We start from the raw sequence: 17,516 nt of genomic DNA on the forward strand, positions 1-17,516 counted from the left end.
CATTTTTAATAAAAAAAATTAGTATAACATTCATACAAATATAAATTTTGGTTTAAAATTTGTAAAAGATAATATTTTTCTATTTTGGAAAAAAATAATAATAAACAAAACATGAGTACTTAATAAAAAATTAATTAATAAAGTAATATGTTAAAAAGTCATTTTTAATAAAAAATATTAATAAAACATTTATACAAATAATAAATTTGGTCTGAAATTGAGAGAAATAATATAAATATTAGTACTTAATGTTGTAAAAATATTTATACTTAATTTGTTTTAATCTTATAAAAAATGGATTACAAAAATATTTTAATTATTTAGAAAATTGGGACATAATTGAATGAGATACACATACTAAATTGAAACAAAAAGACATATATGGGGACTAAATCGAAATAAATACAATGACATCTAATGGTGACACTGACATGTGACACTGACAATGCCACATGTCACAGGGACCTGACACGTGACATTTTTTTTTTTTTTTAAATATTTAAAAAAATTTGAAAAATTTTTTAAAAAATTAAAAAAAAAAACACATACTGACACGTGACACGTTGTTAACGACGTTAATCAACGAAAGGGACCTAATTGAAACACTTTTTCAAAAGTTGGGATGCAATTGACATTCTTTTAAAAGCGGGTACCAGCTTGACACAACTGTACTACAGTGGTACTATCCGAGTAATTAAACCTAAATATTATTTATTAAAGTATAAAAAAATAATCACCATTTAAAATTAGAGAAAACATAAATATAATTTTTTTAAAATTAAAAAAAAAATCAAATTTATTTTAGAATTAGAGGAGATTTAGCATCTGTTAACTCAATTTCTCATAATAAGTTATAAAGAGAAATATAAGATCCTTTTTCCATCAAATCAAATTTATTATCCATTTAAAAATATATATACAATCTAACTCTACCCAGTCACATTTTAGATCTTTCCACATTGAATAATTTTTCATTTGTTATCGTTGCATTGATTGTCCCAATAATTTCTAAATTCATGTATACACTATAGTTCCCGTTTCAAATAAAAGACAAGATGACGTGTTCCAAAGTAGCCACTGTTGATTCTAGAATTTTTTTTTTCAAACACTAACAATGTTATTATGATATTGATTATTGAGTTAAATAATGAAGCTTTTATTGGGATGTGTTTTGTCTAAATTATTTTTAAATGGTTCTATCAAACAAAATTCTTTTAATTTTCAGAACAAAGACTTTAGTTTTTATTTATTTATTTATTGGAGAGATATATTTGTACTAACTTTGTAGTAAAGAGTTGAAAGGAAAAAAAAAATTGAAGAAGTTAATTGGTTCCTGAAAATGATACAACTTTGTTGGGTGGTTAAGCTGTCTAATGTCATGTCTTGATTTCAAACCCATCTTTGAAGCCATGTGACCATTTGAGACCATTGCTGAGGGTCATTTTCAAAGACAAAACCCTAAGTCAATGGTTGTTAATTAATATTAAAACATTTGGTGATTTAAGGGAGCAAAATTTCAAGTTTCACGTGGGTTTGGTTAAACACACTATAACTCATTCATCGGTTTCCACTGTTATTTGAACCTTTCATTGAAATTTAGGGGCCATGCAACTGTTTAATTGGGTGGACATGTACCATTAATTGCTGTGCCCAAGAAGAGTTATGTGTCTATTATAAAATAGGACATCTTAATTTACAATGTTTTTTTACTTGATATGACTCCTTTTATTTATTGTCTTTAGAGACATGTGACTCATTTCATGGAGTTATTATATTAAGTGTTTCTTAAATATAATTAATTACTTATTATTTAATTTATGAATTATTTTATATGGGAAGTTTGTCGATTTTTGTTTAAGGTTTTTAGTTGATTGATATTGCAAAGATTTTTACATTAAAGTTATATATGCGACAACTTTTTTTAATACAATTATCTAAAACAACAAAAGTACTTTCCTGCTTAGGTAACTTAAGCCAGGTTGGAAACGCCATATTCAATTTTTTTTTTCTGATTTGAGTACATTTTGATGAAGTCATACCTACGTAGGTATGTGTAGTTAGTTACATATCACATCGATACAAAATTTGGATGTTGGTATATGAAAACAACTTATTGACATGGATGACAATTGAAAAAAAAAAAGATAAATGTTAAATATTGCTTGTTTTTTAATATAGTATTAATAATATATTTTCTTTAATAGATTAAAACAATTGTTTTCTAGTAAAAACTACCAAATTATGAGTGGTGTTCATATATAAAGAGTAAGATTTATATAATTTTGTGATGTCTAATATATTTGCTAATTAAAAAAGAATTGCTAAAAGGAGTATATTGTTAAAATTTCTCTTCACAAAATAATCAATGCATTTTATATGCCGTCGTGTTGTAGGATAACTTAAATAAAAGAAGTAACTCTCAATATAGAAAAATTAGAAAAAGGGTGAAATTTTAGATAAAGTTATACTTTTGCCACCATTTTCAGTTATAATGACACAAACATTTTCCCAAACATTACATAACTTTCATTAAAAACATATCGTTCTATTCTTGAAAAAACAATTTAATGTTAAAGCATCTAATTTAAATAATACCTAAGAAATTTCAAGTTTTATTCTTTAAAGAAAATGTTTAATTTTTGTATATAAATTTGTATGATAATAAAAGTTCTTTGAATGAGATAAAGCATTAATATTTTATTAATTAAATTAAAAAAATATAAATAGAAAAATTTAACTACTTATACTTCCTTTATAAAAATTACCATCACTTTATTATAATTTTTCTATTTTCTCTTTAAGTTTTTGAGTGATCTATTCATCTTTTTCAATATTTGAACTCATAATAGTGAAGTTTGTAGAGAGAAAATCATAACCTACCAATCATAATTTTGTTTAGAAGTAATTTTTTTGTCCTTTTTTTTCTTGGATTGGTTGCGTGTGAATGATTCCATATATAGGGGTGTGTGTTTGTATGTATAGTTTGTTGAACAAGATAAAATCTATCCATCTAAAGTCTTAGCATACTTTAATTTGATGATTAGGATTTTATGTAGGTAGATTTGAGGTTTCTATGTTAAAATAAGAAATTTTAAGTGAAGGAAGCTAGTCATAGTTTGATAGCACTTAGGGTAGAAGCCTTGGACTATATGGATGTAATTTGGTCATGACTATGTTTTTTTTTGGTGTGTGTAAGAATTAGATTGATGTGAATTTTCTAAATTGATCTATTTTAAGATGTAAAAATACATGATGACAAGAATTACAAGATTTTGATGGTGATTTGTAACTATGGAAGTTATGGGAACTTGTGTGTTTCTCACTAGAAACTAATGTGGTGGGTGACAATGTTTTAGTTTGGTAGAAATAGTTACAAGTTTTAGAATGTCAATTAGAACTTAGAAATGCAAAAATGTTTAGTATACGTTTCTTGCATAATATGTATTTGTAGATTTGGATGTTAAATGCAATAAGTTTGAACCAATTTAATCCTTATAAAGTTAAAAATTATAGGACTTTTTATTTTTTTTTAAAGTTAAAACATATTTCTGGTTGGATCAATTCCTATACATGATTAGAAGTCTCTAGTTTTTGCATTTTTCTTTAAAGCGCTTATTTTGATTGCTAAAGCTAAAATGCAGTGTAGAAAAGGAGCTTAATCTGAAGTGATTTTCCTCTACTGAAAATTCTCCACTTGAGAGAGGTTTAATATTAATTAGTTTTAGCTCAAGTAAGGACAATTTTACTTGAGTGAAATAATTTTCACTCAAATTAAAAATCTTAAAAAAAACAAGGAGGCTTTGAAAAAGTGTTTATTTAAATAAATAAATGTAGTTAGTAAATATATAAATATATATATATATATATATATATATATATATATATATATATATATAATGTTATAAAATATAAAATTATATGTTTTATTGATTTGTTGATTTGTCAGATGAATTTTGTTGTATAGAAAATGTAAATGTGTATGATGAAGTGTGAAGTGCAAGTTTATGTTATTTGAAATTGATGGTGAAATTATGTTATATGTGATGAATGTGTTGAATTTAGTGATATATGTAAATGGATTATCCTAACTTTACTTTTTACAAGATCCATGGAGAAAAATATTATGTAGTGAGAGTAGGAAGAATGGATAATGTTCTTTAATTGTAGTTAAGTGCAAAAAGGAAGATAGTATAACAAAAGTAAAATCTTTAGTGTTTAAATCCAAAGCATAAAAAGACAAAAATATGATGTGTCAAGTGATCCTGTTAGTTTGGAATGTGATGAATAGATACTTGAGTTGATTACCTATTGGTTAATATGTGTTTATAGTAAATGTTATTAAAGTGAATGAAATATATATGAATTTTATTTTATAACTTGTTACTATTTTTGTTATGAAAATTTAAATTGGTAGCTTATCTTTTTTGTGGTTGTGTTGTAATCGAATTATGATGATCAATGTTCTTACATAAGAATTGATGTTGTCACATGAGAAAATTCTATTGATACATGAGAGGAGAGGATGTACTTAATGTTTTGTTTTTATTTATTTTGTAACATATGTACATTTCTACGAAGAGAGAATTGAATTGTTTGAACAACAAAAATACAAAATTTTCTTTTTCAATAAAAACTATCATTTTTCTCCTCAAACATAGAGGACAATGTGTTGTAAGAATCAAGAAGCTCTTGGCCAAAGATACAAAAATTTTCTTTTTAACTAAGAATCTTCGTTGTTCCTCTCCTTGAGCCTGAGAACCAGTTTAAGGTAATAAGAAAATCTTGATCTAAGATATGAAATTTTCCTTTTTAATAGAGTCTTCATTGTTCCTCTCTTTGAATATAGGGCTAGTGTACAATAAAGATGAAAAAAAAATCTCAATGATATAAACTTTTCTTTAAGACTCTTGATGTCATTCTCAGTCTTAGAAAGCAACTATACAACAAAGTACCAAAGACATGTCAGACATCTAGAATACTCTAATTAATCACGTAAAAAACATTATAACTATAATCATATTAATAAGGAATCAAGACAAATGGATCTAGATTAACCTAAGTTCATCTAGGTAAAGACTCATTCAATATGAACAAGACAAATTTATCATCCATCTAGATTCCTTGCTGACTTGACTGTGAAGTCTCATTACAAGCACCTACTATTTTTCTGACATGGAGAAAAAAGATCTCAACAGAAGAATTCAGAAAAGAGAAAAAGAAAATTATCATAGAGGTCTATTCAGTCTTCTAATTTGATAATGTTTATATAATGCTTTCTTCATAACTGGGGTCACTTTTAGTCTTTCTTACTCATCCCCTTTGTATGTCATTCTATAATTTACAATTATCTACTAATAGAGATCTAGTCTACCGGAAGAAGTTAATAATCAATAACTTTTAACAAATCAAGATCACTGGAAGATATACTCCCATTTACTGTCCTTTTCAAACAAAATTGTCTAAATAAATTATAAAACTTCTACCACAACTACTGGAAATCTATTTGATGAAATACAACACATTAATTCGTGTACCAAAATATAGTTCACTCAGCTAAACAGATCAACAGATCATCAATGAAAGGTTAAAAAAGAAAATCGAAAACCGTCTTTGAAGTTCATATTGTTCTACTTTGAGTTTCATTGTTCAAACATCCATGTTTATCTGCGAAATATTGATTAATCATAATGTATCGTAAAATCAGCTGTCCATCCCTGATCTATCATTTAAGTAAAATCATCACACTTGCAACGATTTGTAAGATCAAAATTGGACCTTATGTCTGCATTTACACATGAATTTGATAATGATAAAGGGGGTTTTCCTAATCAGGAGCCATTTATATTTTTTAAGGGTGGGAATGATCAGCCAACTATTCAACACACCATGTAGAAAAAAATTGAATGAATGAAATTGCAAGTGTCACCATGTACAAAGGTGTGATGGAAACAAATGAGATCAAGAAAATGGAAGAATAAATGGGTAAGGGTAGTTCCTTGGTCAAAATGATCAGAACTGGTGATTTTATATACACTACACTACAACATGTAAAGGGCATCTTCCCAGATTAAATGGAAGACAATTAGTTTAAAGAGGAAATGAGGCAAGGGGTAAAAGAAGACTGAGAAAAGAATTGTGGATAGACATAAGAACCACCAACAAACAAGGATTCCTCAAATGCATTCTTCCTTCCCTACAGTGTTGTTCAGTGTGACAAAATGTTAATGGAGGGCTTCCCTCTCCCTACTCCTAAGTTTGGGAAACAGGTGAACCAGCCCCTTCCGAACTTCGTGCCGCCTGGCCGGTAGATTTGTCGGCACTGCGAACATTGTATCTTTCATATACCTTGTCCCGGTTCTCTGACCACCAGGTTTCTGCTTGGTGCTCTCCAAATCTCCTTCGGCTGCAGTTACATTTATCATCAAACAGAGTATACATATAACAAAGGTTACAAGAAAAAACATCTCAGTTTTAAGCAATAACAATCATGTATGAGACTAAGGTAGACTAAGTCGTGTAAAGATGAAAAAACATAGCTAAAGTTCAAATTTTTAAATTCCACATGCCCACCAACAGTTGAACAGACAAACATGCAAGTAAACCAGATACGGATAACCTGGTCAAGTGGAAGATTTTTGCTTACCTGAAGCGAACTCGCTTCAGATCTCTCGTTCCATCACGCAATGCCACAAGTGTTATGTAGACACCAGGTTCATACTGTTCAATCCATTCTGCCTCAATTTGATTAGTATTAGCAGCAGGTACAGCGTTCCTTGATTTCAGACCACTCTCGTCATTGTGAAAATTCCCAGAATCCCTACCATCATCAACTGTGCTACCACTGCCTGCCTGAATTACACCACTACCATTTGGCAATTTAACATCTGGATAATTATTGGTCCCATTAGAGATCACAGGGCTCCGGATTTGCTGGTGTAGACTAGTTCCATTAGTTCCTGGAGAATTCCGCGCAGTTCTATTCAGTAGAGAGGATTCAAGTCCCATGGAAGCCAAACTAGAGCCACTGATTGACTCTGCTCTGGAGTGCTGCTGCTCCCCATTTGAATCTGGATAGTGGATGCCATTTGGCTCAAGACCATTTGGTAGGTAAGCTGGTCTTATGTTCTCAGTAGCATAAACTCCAGGAGGAAGCTTCTCAGCTAGATCTTTGAGCTAAAAGAATGTTGATGGCCAATCAGTATAAACGTAAAAAATAATACAGCAGCATAAGATGTAAGATAATTTATTCTGAAAAAATAAATGCATCGAGACTCAAACCAGTGTGTATATGTCCAAACAGATAAAATAATGTAATTTTTAATATATAGTTAAAACCAAAAGCAAAAAATAAAAACTTGAAACGAAAGATACGTCTTAAATATTATTGCTACAGTTAAGAAATTTTATAAACATAAACTTCAACTTGATAGATGGTAATCATTGATTTTCATTTTATCAATGCAGGAAAGTTGACATCAGGTTACAAATAATATCGCAACACATGAAAATAAACCAGATCAAAGACATCGCTCCAAGAGAAGTAAATTAACAAAAGAATACCTGTGCTGTGAGTGACTTTATAACTTCTTTTGCAGCTTTACATTTTGCAGATTCCTCAGCAGCCAGTGACATAGCTTCTTCAGTCTTTTTTGCTGACCTTTGAAGCTCTAATTCTTGCAGTTCACATCTCTGTCTCAGGCCCTCAACCTAATGATCTCTATAATTAGAATTTTCTTGATACCACAAGAAGTGAAAGAAACAGCATATATTTATATAAACGTGACAATAACTTTCTGGCAATTTAAGCAAAGTGACAGTGACTGTGTTTTGTTAGGCTCAAATTGGTTGGATAACTGTACCCTGTCAAAGAAGGAAAACTCTACTACTTCATTTACATCAGAGAAGGAAAACAAGAATGCACCTGAGTATGTAACTTCTGAACTTCTTGATTTAAAAGTTCATTTGTCTTCTTCAAACTATCAGAAATACTTTTCGAGAAGGAAAGCCCTGAAGTTGTTGGAATTGGAGTAGCCGAGCGAGGGGGGCTAGGTCTTCTAGAGAAAGGTGACACAGATCTGGAACTTACTCCTGATGGTGCAACCACCGGTCTTGGAACTGTTCGTCTCAGATCAAGAGCAGTGGACATGACAACATCTTTCAGCTGTAGCAGAGAAGGTGGTTGTGAGGTGCGTACCAGTGAGAATGTATCATTTTTCTTTCCTTGTTTGGCTGCCTTGTTATCTAGTTGTTTTATCAAATCAACATTAGAAGGAATTATTGCCTTGGATAACCTTAGGTCAGATTTGTCTAGCCTATCCTTGTTCTCACCTGACAAACGAGGCAAGGCATTCCTTCTATTACTATTGCTAGCTTCAGCAACCTTGTTCAACTTTGCATAACAAGAATCACACACACGATATGGCTTGCCGGGATTAGGAGCCAATGCTGCTCTTAATGCTTTCCTTGAACTGCAAGAATGGCAGTGGACAAGTCCACAGTTATAACAATTATGCCTCTTTCTAGTAAAGCCAAATGCCTGTCTACAAGTAGAGCACTGAGACTGCTCGGCACCAGATACCCACTTATGAAGACATATGGCAGCGGAGTAGTTTGAACCACAAGCTATATATTTCACATGTCTATCCTTCAATGCTTCAATCAAAGCTGGTGTTTTTCGATCTTCAATATCTCCATGACCCAATCTCCCATTTGCACCTTTCCCCCAAGTATAAACTTCATTTTTGGATGTTAATACAGCTACATGATATGCACCACATGCAATTTCTTCAACACATTCACCAGCAATCTTGTCTCCAACCAAGCATGGAAGCTTGCCATCAGACTGGGGATTCCCAAGTTGACCATAAACAGTACTTCCCATCGTAAAAACACGTCCAGATGTTGTCAGGCCTGCTGTCAAACTGTGCCCACAAGCAATTTTATGAAAATTGTAATCAATAAGCGCAGGCACACAAGTTGGTTTAAGGCGTGCCTCCTTGTCCCCATGTCCGAGGCGATTTTTGTCTCCATCACCCCAAGTAAACAATTTACCTGATGAAACACTTGTACTGGAGTGTGTTGCCATAACCTCCACAACAGCTGCAGTATGCCACACTCCACATGCTACAGATATTGTCCTCAATCCAGACAAGGAGTCCACTTCTTTAGGATATGAAACATTTTCCCTATTTCCATGGCCCAGGACACCAAATGTTCCATCACCAAATGTAAACAGCTGCCCTGTTGAAGTTATCAAGGCTGTGTGCCATGGACCACAAGCAACATATGCAATTTGAAGTCCCTCTAATGAATTGGCAATTCTCTTTGGTATCCAATGGCTGACATCACTTCCATGACCAAGAAGCCCTGCATTATGAGTACCATCACCCCATGTGTAAAGTTCCCCAGCCATTGTAACAGCACATGAATGGAACTCTCCACAGGCAACAAAATCAATAGTTGTAGAAGTCAATGCTTCAACTAGACGAGGTTGAACCAAATTCTTCCCAACACCATGGCCAAGGCGTCCTCCTGATTCTTCGCCCCATGTAAAAACTTCACCTTGCCGAGTGACTAGAGAAGCATGTCTAACACCACATGCTATATGATGCACATCTAAAACTACATTTGCTTCCAGTGGTCTAGGGAGAAGTACATCTGTCCTTGGGCTGAAATAATTGACATTTTTATCAGCACCAATTTTAACATGATCACAGATAACCTCGCCCCATATGTATACATCCCCCAGAGCATCATAGTCATCTGGTGCAGATCCATGACTCGAAGTACTAGGGGCACTTGAAACACTGACACGAAAAGCATCTGAACCAGATCCTTTCACTTGCATGTTTGTTGGGTCTGGTGGTGCATGTGACCTTTCAGAGATTGTATTGTCGGGTTGAAAAGACTTTGGTGAAGTATTTGGAAGACTCACAGAAATGTCAGGAGAACTGATGCCTCGTGAAGTGCTAGCAGAACTTTCACTTGGACTTTTTGATTTTAAGTCTCTGTTATCCTGATATTATTTGGGCCGGAGAATAATAAGCAATTTATCCATTATTTCATCAGAAGCTATGGAAGCATAATAATGACAACAGCAGAGGGACAGGAATAAGGAAAACTTTTGTACAATCAGTTCATCTTTTCGCAAAAACACACATCACACAAAAGGTAGAGTAGACTAATCAACACAATCAGTTACCCCAAATAACAATAGAAGAACAAGAGTGAATTGCTATCTCTTTCAAATAAATAAATACAAACAACAGTATATAGCCCTTAAGAGAAAATAAGAAATAATCACTCTTGTAATGGAGCAAATAAGTTATATGCATTTTGATTAGTTGAAAATACAAACCTATAGTAGCATTATGAAATGATTTTGTTTTGTTCTGTTCTTCTTGGTTCCACAATGTTTAGTAAAACAAAAATGTACCATTTCTAAGCCTTATGTCTATAACAGTGTTCCACTTTTAAAATGCACCATACATAGAACAACACCCCAAATGTCGTCCCATTCCATTCTATCACATTTCCCAAATGATGCCCAAGGAATATGATGCAAAACACAATTATTAACCGACAACTAAATCTACGGATATAGTACAAACATAACATGCCCAAAATTCGTTTTAACTACAAAAACCACATGCTAGCATATTTACATCAAGAATGAGACCACCGTCACTCCATCCATCAATTTTAGACCGGCCACCTTGACCAGAAGATATCAGTCCTTTGAGGCCAGCAATCCACACTTCTGCCTCGGCTTTATCTTTACAAATCTGAAAAGCAATAACACAAATTAGTATAATAATAAAAAGTAAAGAAAATGAAACCAAACAATTATTTAGTGATGCATCAAATAACTAATTTGCACTAACCAAATCAAGCGACCGCTTTCCGTTACCATAAATGAGTGAAAAGGACAAATAGTCCTTCTCAGGGCGCAAGTAACGTTGGAAAACAGCCTGCCAGATGATTGAGGAAAAGGAAATACAGAACAAATAAGAGAAGTTTGTGAAAAAATTTAAATCAATTTGCTAGCAACAAAAATAGCCATGGTATTGTATGAAATTATAAATAAGGGAGAAAACTCACAGTTCTTTGTCCAGGAATAATTCTAGAGACAGAAGATAACTTCAAATTTCTTTCTCCGCTACTTGTAATCCAGATTAAAGATGATTCGTCCTACAGTTTACAGATATTTAATGTGTATACACAGAAATAATTTGACAATATAAAAAGTCAATTCATGGCTACTACTGTATATGAATGCTCAACTTTATAGTCTTCAATCACCGAACAACAGAAAAGATGCAATTTTATTAGAATTTATGATTTTTTTTTATACAACCATGAAGGCACACACCAAATAAGAAATATGTTTGTCCAGCAACCGCTGCTTGTTAGCAGTAGCACTAATTACTACAGTAAGGAAATTCATCCTCGATAGTAAATAAAATCTATGAAAAATCTGGATACTAATGACACAAATTGACCTGAAATGTAACACTAGAATGCAGCAAACCCTTATAATTCACAGTGCAACTCAGGAAACCACCGATTTCAGCCAGAGGAAAATTTCTGTGGCAATATGTAGAAGTAAAATACATCAAGGTGTACTCATCTATTTCCTATGCATTAACAAGTTACCGATTAAAGATATAAAAGGTTTAGAAGCGGGCTATACAATATTGTCAACAACACGTGAAAGTTAGTATTACAACTTATGGGGCACTCCCAACAGTGAAATGGAATCACAGAGCACACTCTGGTATGTTAAAATTCAATACCATGTAGAACACAACACCTCATCAAATGTAGGGCTAGGGGTAGCAATTTGTGTTGGCTCTCCTTTGCCCCCCTCTAACCCATGCAAGACCGGTCAACCCAGCCTGTTATTTGGGTTTTGTGTGTCAACCCGCCCCATTTTTAATCGGGTTGGTAGGTTGACCTGCAAAAACCCAATACCATTGATGGAGGTCGGTGGGTCAACCCTTTTCTTTAAATGCAATGAAAGTAAAATAGATATATTTCATGCAAATTAAATAGTAAATTCAAATTAAAACTAAAATTCTTAACCTAAAAAGATAATACATACTCAAATAAAATAGGAATGTATGAATTAATAGAATTAATTAAAATAAATAAGTTAGGTGGGTTAATTCACCCCAACCTATTTTTAGATGGGCTTAAACGGGATAGGTTACGGGAGGTTGGTGGGTTCCAAATGGCAACCTGGTCCACCAATATAACAAGTTGGGATAGGCCAGACCCATTTTGACACTCCTATGCAAGGCGAGTAAACTAGGAAAATACAAATTAACAGTCTTTTTCACACTATATTGCTTGTGTTGTTTTAGTATCAAAATCATGTAATAGCAGCTATATCTCATGATCACATAACCAATTAAGAATTGTCCAACTAGGCAGTTAGAAAGACGTGAAGTAGAGAATCTACAACACTTCAGAAAGGTCTTTAATTTAACTTACACTGGAAAGTCTAAATGGACAAAACTTGGGCTTTCCTTTGCGACCATATTTAAGAAGTTGGGCACCCTTTTTCAAAGCAATCAATGCCTGCAGAATTAAGAGTAAAGACATAAACACCAATAAGGATCAAACAGACTAAGCAGTATACATAATCAAATGAAATTGAACATATGCAACATGTTAAAAGAGGATTTTAGCCCTGTGAAAAGGGGTAGAGGGAAGGGAACCCAAAGACATTAGAGGAAATGTTACGAGGGATCTAACAATGAATAATATTGTTAAGAATTTAGTTTTTCATTGAACCCAATGGAGTTGGGTAGTAGCTACTTCATCAAGTGGGATAGGATTTACTCGTTGTTAGTGAAGTATGATTTGAGGAGCAAACTTGATTTTGATTAGAAGAAACCAAATTAGGCAATAAACTTTAGCCTTTTAAAATGATCTTTTGCGAATGTTCAAGAAATAGATTTGTTTTTTTTGCAGAGCAAATTACTCTTCTTTTGCATGAGAGATGTTTAAGTTACACTCCCCTTCTCTCTTCTCTTATTTTAAAGTATACACTATGCTCCCTTAAGTTGAATATGAGTAACATTTTGGCCCTTCTCAATATAGATAAAGTGTGGAAAATAATTATGAATGTGCTTTTCAATGACGCTTTGTCATCTTTTATAGCTTTTATGTTACCAATACGAAATTTGGAGCATCCTATTATTGATTTTAGTATTTTAAAGGATAGAACAAAGATTCAAATACATTTATTCATATATTGTTGGCTTTAAATTTTCATCTAGATATTTATTTCATATTCTAAATCCACAAAATTGATAACAGATTTTCAAAATTAACTATTAATCATGTCGAGAATCATTGTGACGGAGGAACTCTCTAAAAAATCGTTTGCAGTAAAATGAATTGAAAATGTAACATACTTATCCTTCAAGGGTGGGAAGCATATAGTCTATATTAAGAGGAGGGGAGAATATAATACAAGCATACCAAGGTAAGGGAATGTAGTTCACAAATTCTTTTTTATAATAGAAGCGTCCTTTAACTGTCTAGCCATAAGGAAGAATCAACTCAAGTGTCTAAGCTCATGAAAGATATACTTTTAAATCGACACACAATGCTCAATATCCAACATGTCATAAAAGTATCAGTATTGGAAGCATGTCCCAACATGGTTATAAAACTAGCAAGTTATAACTCAGTTTCAACTGAGTTTACTTTTCCACGTGGAGAAAATGAGTTGAATTCCATTGTTGGTTAGTAGACTTAGGTGGAATTAGGTAGACTTGGGTCATACATGAATGAGTTTTAGAGATACTGGTTCAATTACTTTTGCCAAAACCATAATGCAACACTTTTAGCTGCAAATGCTAGAGCCAACTTTTGCAAAAGGATTCTTATATGCTTTACCTTCAAGTTTAGAAACTAAATCAACCTGCCACAGTCACTGATTCATTGTCCTCACCGTTGGGGTTTGCTTTAGTAGTACAATATTCTAAACATTGGATACGAATATGGCATTAAATTCAGTTTTAATTCTTTTATTGGCCTTTTAAATATTATTTATTTATTAAGAAAGCTCTTGTGAATTTAGAAGTCAGGTTTATTATAGAAAAGCTTCACCAGTTTACATAATCTCTCAAGTTTAGAAACCTCAGCACCCCAAGCTGGAGGAGTGTCCATGTTTCAGACTGAGAAATATAGCATGTGGATATTGAGGAATAGCGAATAACAACAATTTACCCCGTCTTATACTATAAGGGCTGTAAAATTCCACAAGAAAACCAATACATGACAAAATTGATTCAATTTCTATGAGTAGCCTATCTCGCTTCCTTCTTAATATTTTGACCTGAACTACAACTTAGAGATGTAGTACTGTGTTCAAACAACTAAAAATACAGCGGTTGCTGCTTCAATCTCACTAGATAAATATAAATTTAATTAGCTTCCATTTAGAGCTAAATCAGAAAATGTTTAGTCACTGAGTGCATTCAACCCTTGAAGGTTCTAAAAATACATAGCATTCTCGCAAGCTTCAACTTCCTATTCCTATCAATACCTTAAAACTAAAAAATGCTCTTCAAAGACATTTTCTCACATATAACTAAGGCAAGTTACCCTCCATTGATAGACAAACATGCATGCCAGTATCTCAACATTTTCCATACTCCCCATTCCATGAAGCATTCATCCATTTAATAAAAAGAAAAAATCTAAAAGGGTCGGAAATAACACTTCTCATCCGCAAAAATGAAACTTTCAAAAAACAGCTCACAATTTTATCTAACTGGTCACCCCAAAACAAAGAAAAGAAACGCAAACGCACACAACCATAATTCATAACCTCAAGCGTCTGCAAAGGAGGTGCAGTTTCTTAATTCGAATTTGGTGGACTCTACAATGTCATGTAAGATTTACGAACATCCACAAGTTTTATAATTTCATCCAATGGTGTAGCTCTTAAGAACTTAAAATAAGTTTCAGAGTGGTTTCAAATGTCATAAAAACTTTTTAAGAATAGTTGCTTAAGAACAGACACATCAGTTACTCCAATGTTGGAACTGCATAAACTATTATAGAACCGCTTAAGTATCAACTCTACAATATCAACTATGCTCGTAAGACACCACAAAGAAATTTAAAAGGAAAAAGAAAAAAAAAACATTAAGCCCTTACCAAACATTAGAACAAAAACTGAAACAAACAATCAAAATTAGAGAAAAAGATTTGTAACTTTCACACCAAACTCACAAGCTTCCCATATGTATAGAGAGGGAAAAGAAAGAACCTACTTGTTCAATGTCACGGTTGGCATTCCCGTAGTTAGCAAGATCTGCCATTCCATGTGAGAGATTCACCGACGCGCCACCACCCTCTCCGATCACTCGAAAGAGCTCCGGTCATCATAGAAAACTCCAACCTCTTCTTCGCTTCAAAACCATTCACCCTTCACATCAAACCAAAATCTCTCTCTCTCTAGAAAAAACTCCAAACCCACTTTTTATTCTCGCTCTAGAACCTTCCTGGATCCTCTCTTCTTCACAGAACTCAAAATCCCCGAAACTCCACTCCCGGTACCAAGTCAAAGACCAAACCTAGCTGCTTGAACCGGGAAAACAAAACTGGCCTTTCGAGCCGGTTTAATAGATTTCTTAAAGGGATCCCGGTGGTTCGCCGCGAAGCAGTTTCCAAAGGGTAATTCCGGCGACCAAAGTTGGCTCCGGCGGGGAGACAGAGGAGAGAGAGAAAAAAGAAATAACAGTGAAAGGTGAAGAAAGAGAGAATCGGAGGATGTAAAAGTACACCTAGTCAAAGATTAAGAAAGACGGAAAATTATTATTAAAATAATAAAATAAATAATTCACAATAGTTTTTTATTTCAATTTTCTTTTATGAATCTGCTGCAGCCTGTTCAAAATTTTCAACATAAAGCAAAACATTTTAACATGTTAATTTCCTTTTAATACTTTTTGTGTCAGTTTATTATTTTATTTTTTAAGTATTCACTCTACAATTTTTAAAAGTAAAGAAAACAATAATTGCCTAGAAGGTAAATATGTCAAATATATATACTTCTATAAAGTTGTGTGTTTGTATGTAGGTTTAAAATATGCATTATAAATTTTAATACAATCATACTTATTTATATTTATGAAAACGAATATTTAAGATTTTGACATGCAAACATAAAAAATTATTCCTTGTGGCAAGTACTGGGTCTTTTTTTATCTATTTTTCTTTTTGGTGAAATCATGCTTACTTTTGTGATGGGGACTTTTTAGATAAAATAATAATTTTATTTATTTTTTATGCAAAAATAAAAAGGAAATTACATGAAAAATTGTAGCTGGAAAAAAATTCCATGACATTTTCTAAAACACAATCTTGACTTTTAAAAAAAATTATTATTAAAAAGTAACCTAATTTTGAATGGGTTTTCATGTTTTGGAAGGAGACACGTAGGAATGATGAAGATGCTTTCGTAATCTGAAGGGACAGAGCAGGTAACTTTGTGTTGATGTTTGGCTAAGGTCGTAATAAATGAGAAAATGACAAAATAAAACTTCCCACTTTTATTATTTTGTTTTGGGAAAATATAAATTTCGATATATGAACTTATTATGATAAAAAATTTCTTACTAAATTCACATTTAAAACTATTTACTAAAATAATATACATCCAAAATAATTTATCAAAACACATAAATCTGATAACTAAGATAAAAATTAAAAATTTTCTCCTTTTCAACATTTCCAATTTTCTTTTCATTTTTCTCCACCCTTTCTTCTTAACCTTGTTTTCCAATCATTTGAGTGTTGTGAATATGTCTTATAAGATTTTGTGTGTTGCTTATGTAAATATATATTTTTATTTTGGTCATAATAATATAAGTAATATAAAATAGTTGGTCGGAATAATAGTTGTTAAAATGAAAATGTGTTAGTACTAAGGAAGGTGAGTTGATAGGAGTAGTGGAAGACCTCGAAGAAGAACATTCCACGAAGAATATAACAATAGAAAATTTGATGTCGAACATGAAAGACAGCTGAATAAATTGAAAAAGAAGAAAAAGAAAAATCTCATAAGTTAAATTGTAAATAAGTTAATATAATAAATAGAAAAGGAATTTTAAAAAATATATATCCTTACAACTAATTTAAATAATTTCCACTTATATATAAAGCTATCGTTTATATTAAATGTATCAAGAATGATATAGAACGTATGATTTTAATATTTGTACAATATTGAAATGGTAAACTCATTTAAAATTAGATGAATAGTTATGTGATACACATTGAATATAAGTATGATCAGGTGTATAACTTTCAATACAAAATATTTTATGTTTTTAATAGTAAAGGAAAATATTTAACTTTTATAAATTCTAAATAATTAAAAATATTATTATAAGTGTACCTCTAAAGTTATACATATTATATAATATAATGTTTTATACATTTTACTTGCTGTTTTAATTTTCTACAAATTATTTAACCAAAGTACTTGA

At 32.1% G+C, this 17,516-nt stretch overlaps 1 protein-coding gene across 1 annotated transcript; it reads right to left on the reverse strand.

The window, feature by feature from the left end:
- Positions 1–5,889: 5,889 nt before the first annotated feature.
- LOC114181495 (PH, RCC1 and FYVE domains-containing protein 1-like) lies at positions 5,890–15,798 on the reverse strand. The gene is made up of 9 exons (XM_028067965.2): positions 15,297–15,798; positions 12,496–12,582; positions 11,101–11,190; positions 10,884–10,970; positions 10,665–10,784; positions 7,922–10,015; positions 7,561–7,707; positions 6,644–7,173; positions 5,890–6,403 (listed from the first exon to the last, which is right to left on the reverse strand). The coding sequence occupies exons 1-9, from the start codon at positions 15,342–15,344 to the stop codon at positions 6,250–6,252; spliced, it is 3,357 nt and encodes a 1,118-aa protein (XP_027923766.2). The 5' UTR covers positions 15,345–15,798; the 3' UTR covers positions 5,890–6,249.
- Between the last annotated feature and the right edge of the window lie 1,718 nt (positions 15,799–17,516).

This window comes from Vigna unguiculata, chromosome 4 (genome assembly GCF_037176805.1).
Source record: "Vigna unguiculata cultivar grain cowpea cultivar isolate G323 ecotype 2 chromosome 4, ASM3717680v1, whole genome shotgun sequence".
NCBI lineage: Eukaryota > Viridiplantae > Streptophyta > Magnoliopsida > Fabales > Fabaceae > Vigna > Vigna unguiculata.

Bases quoted from the DNA above. Each gene is read 5' to 3' on its own strand.
- LOC114181495 (XM_028067965.2), bottom strand. From the start codon at position 15,344: ATGGCAGATCTTGCTAACTACGGGAATGCCAACCGTGACATTGAACAA. The intron at 11,191-12,495 runs GTAAGTTAAATT...TGTAAACTGTAG, and splicing joins GTCCATTTAGACTTTCCAGT to GACGAATCATCTTTAATCTG. The intron at 7,708-7,921 runs GTGCATTCTTGT...AGAGATCATTAG, and splicing joins TTCAGAAGTTACATACTCAG to GTTGAGGGCCTGAGACAGAG.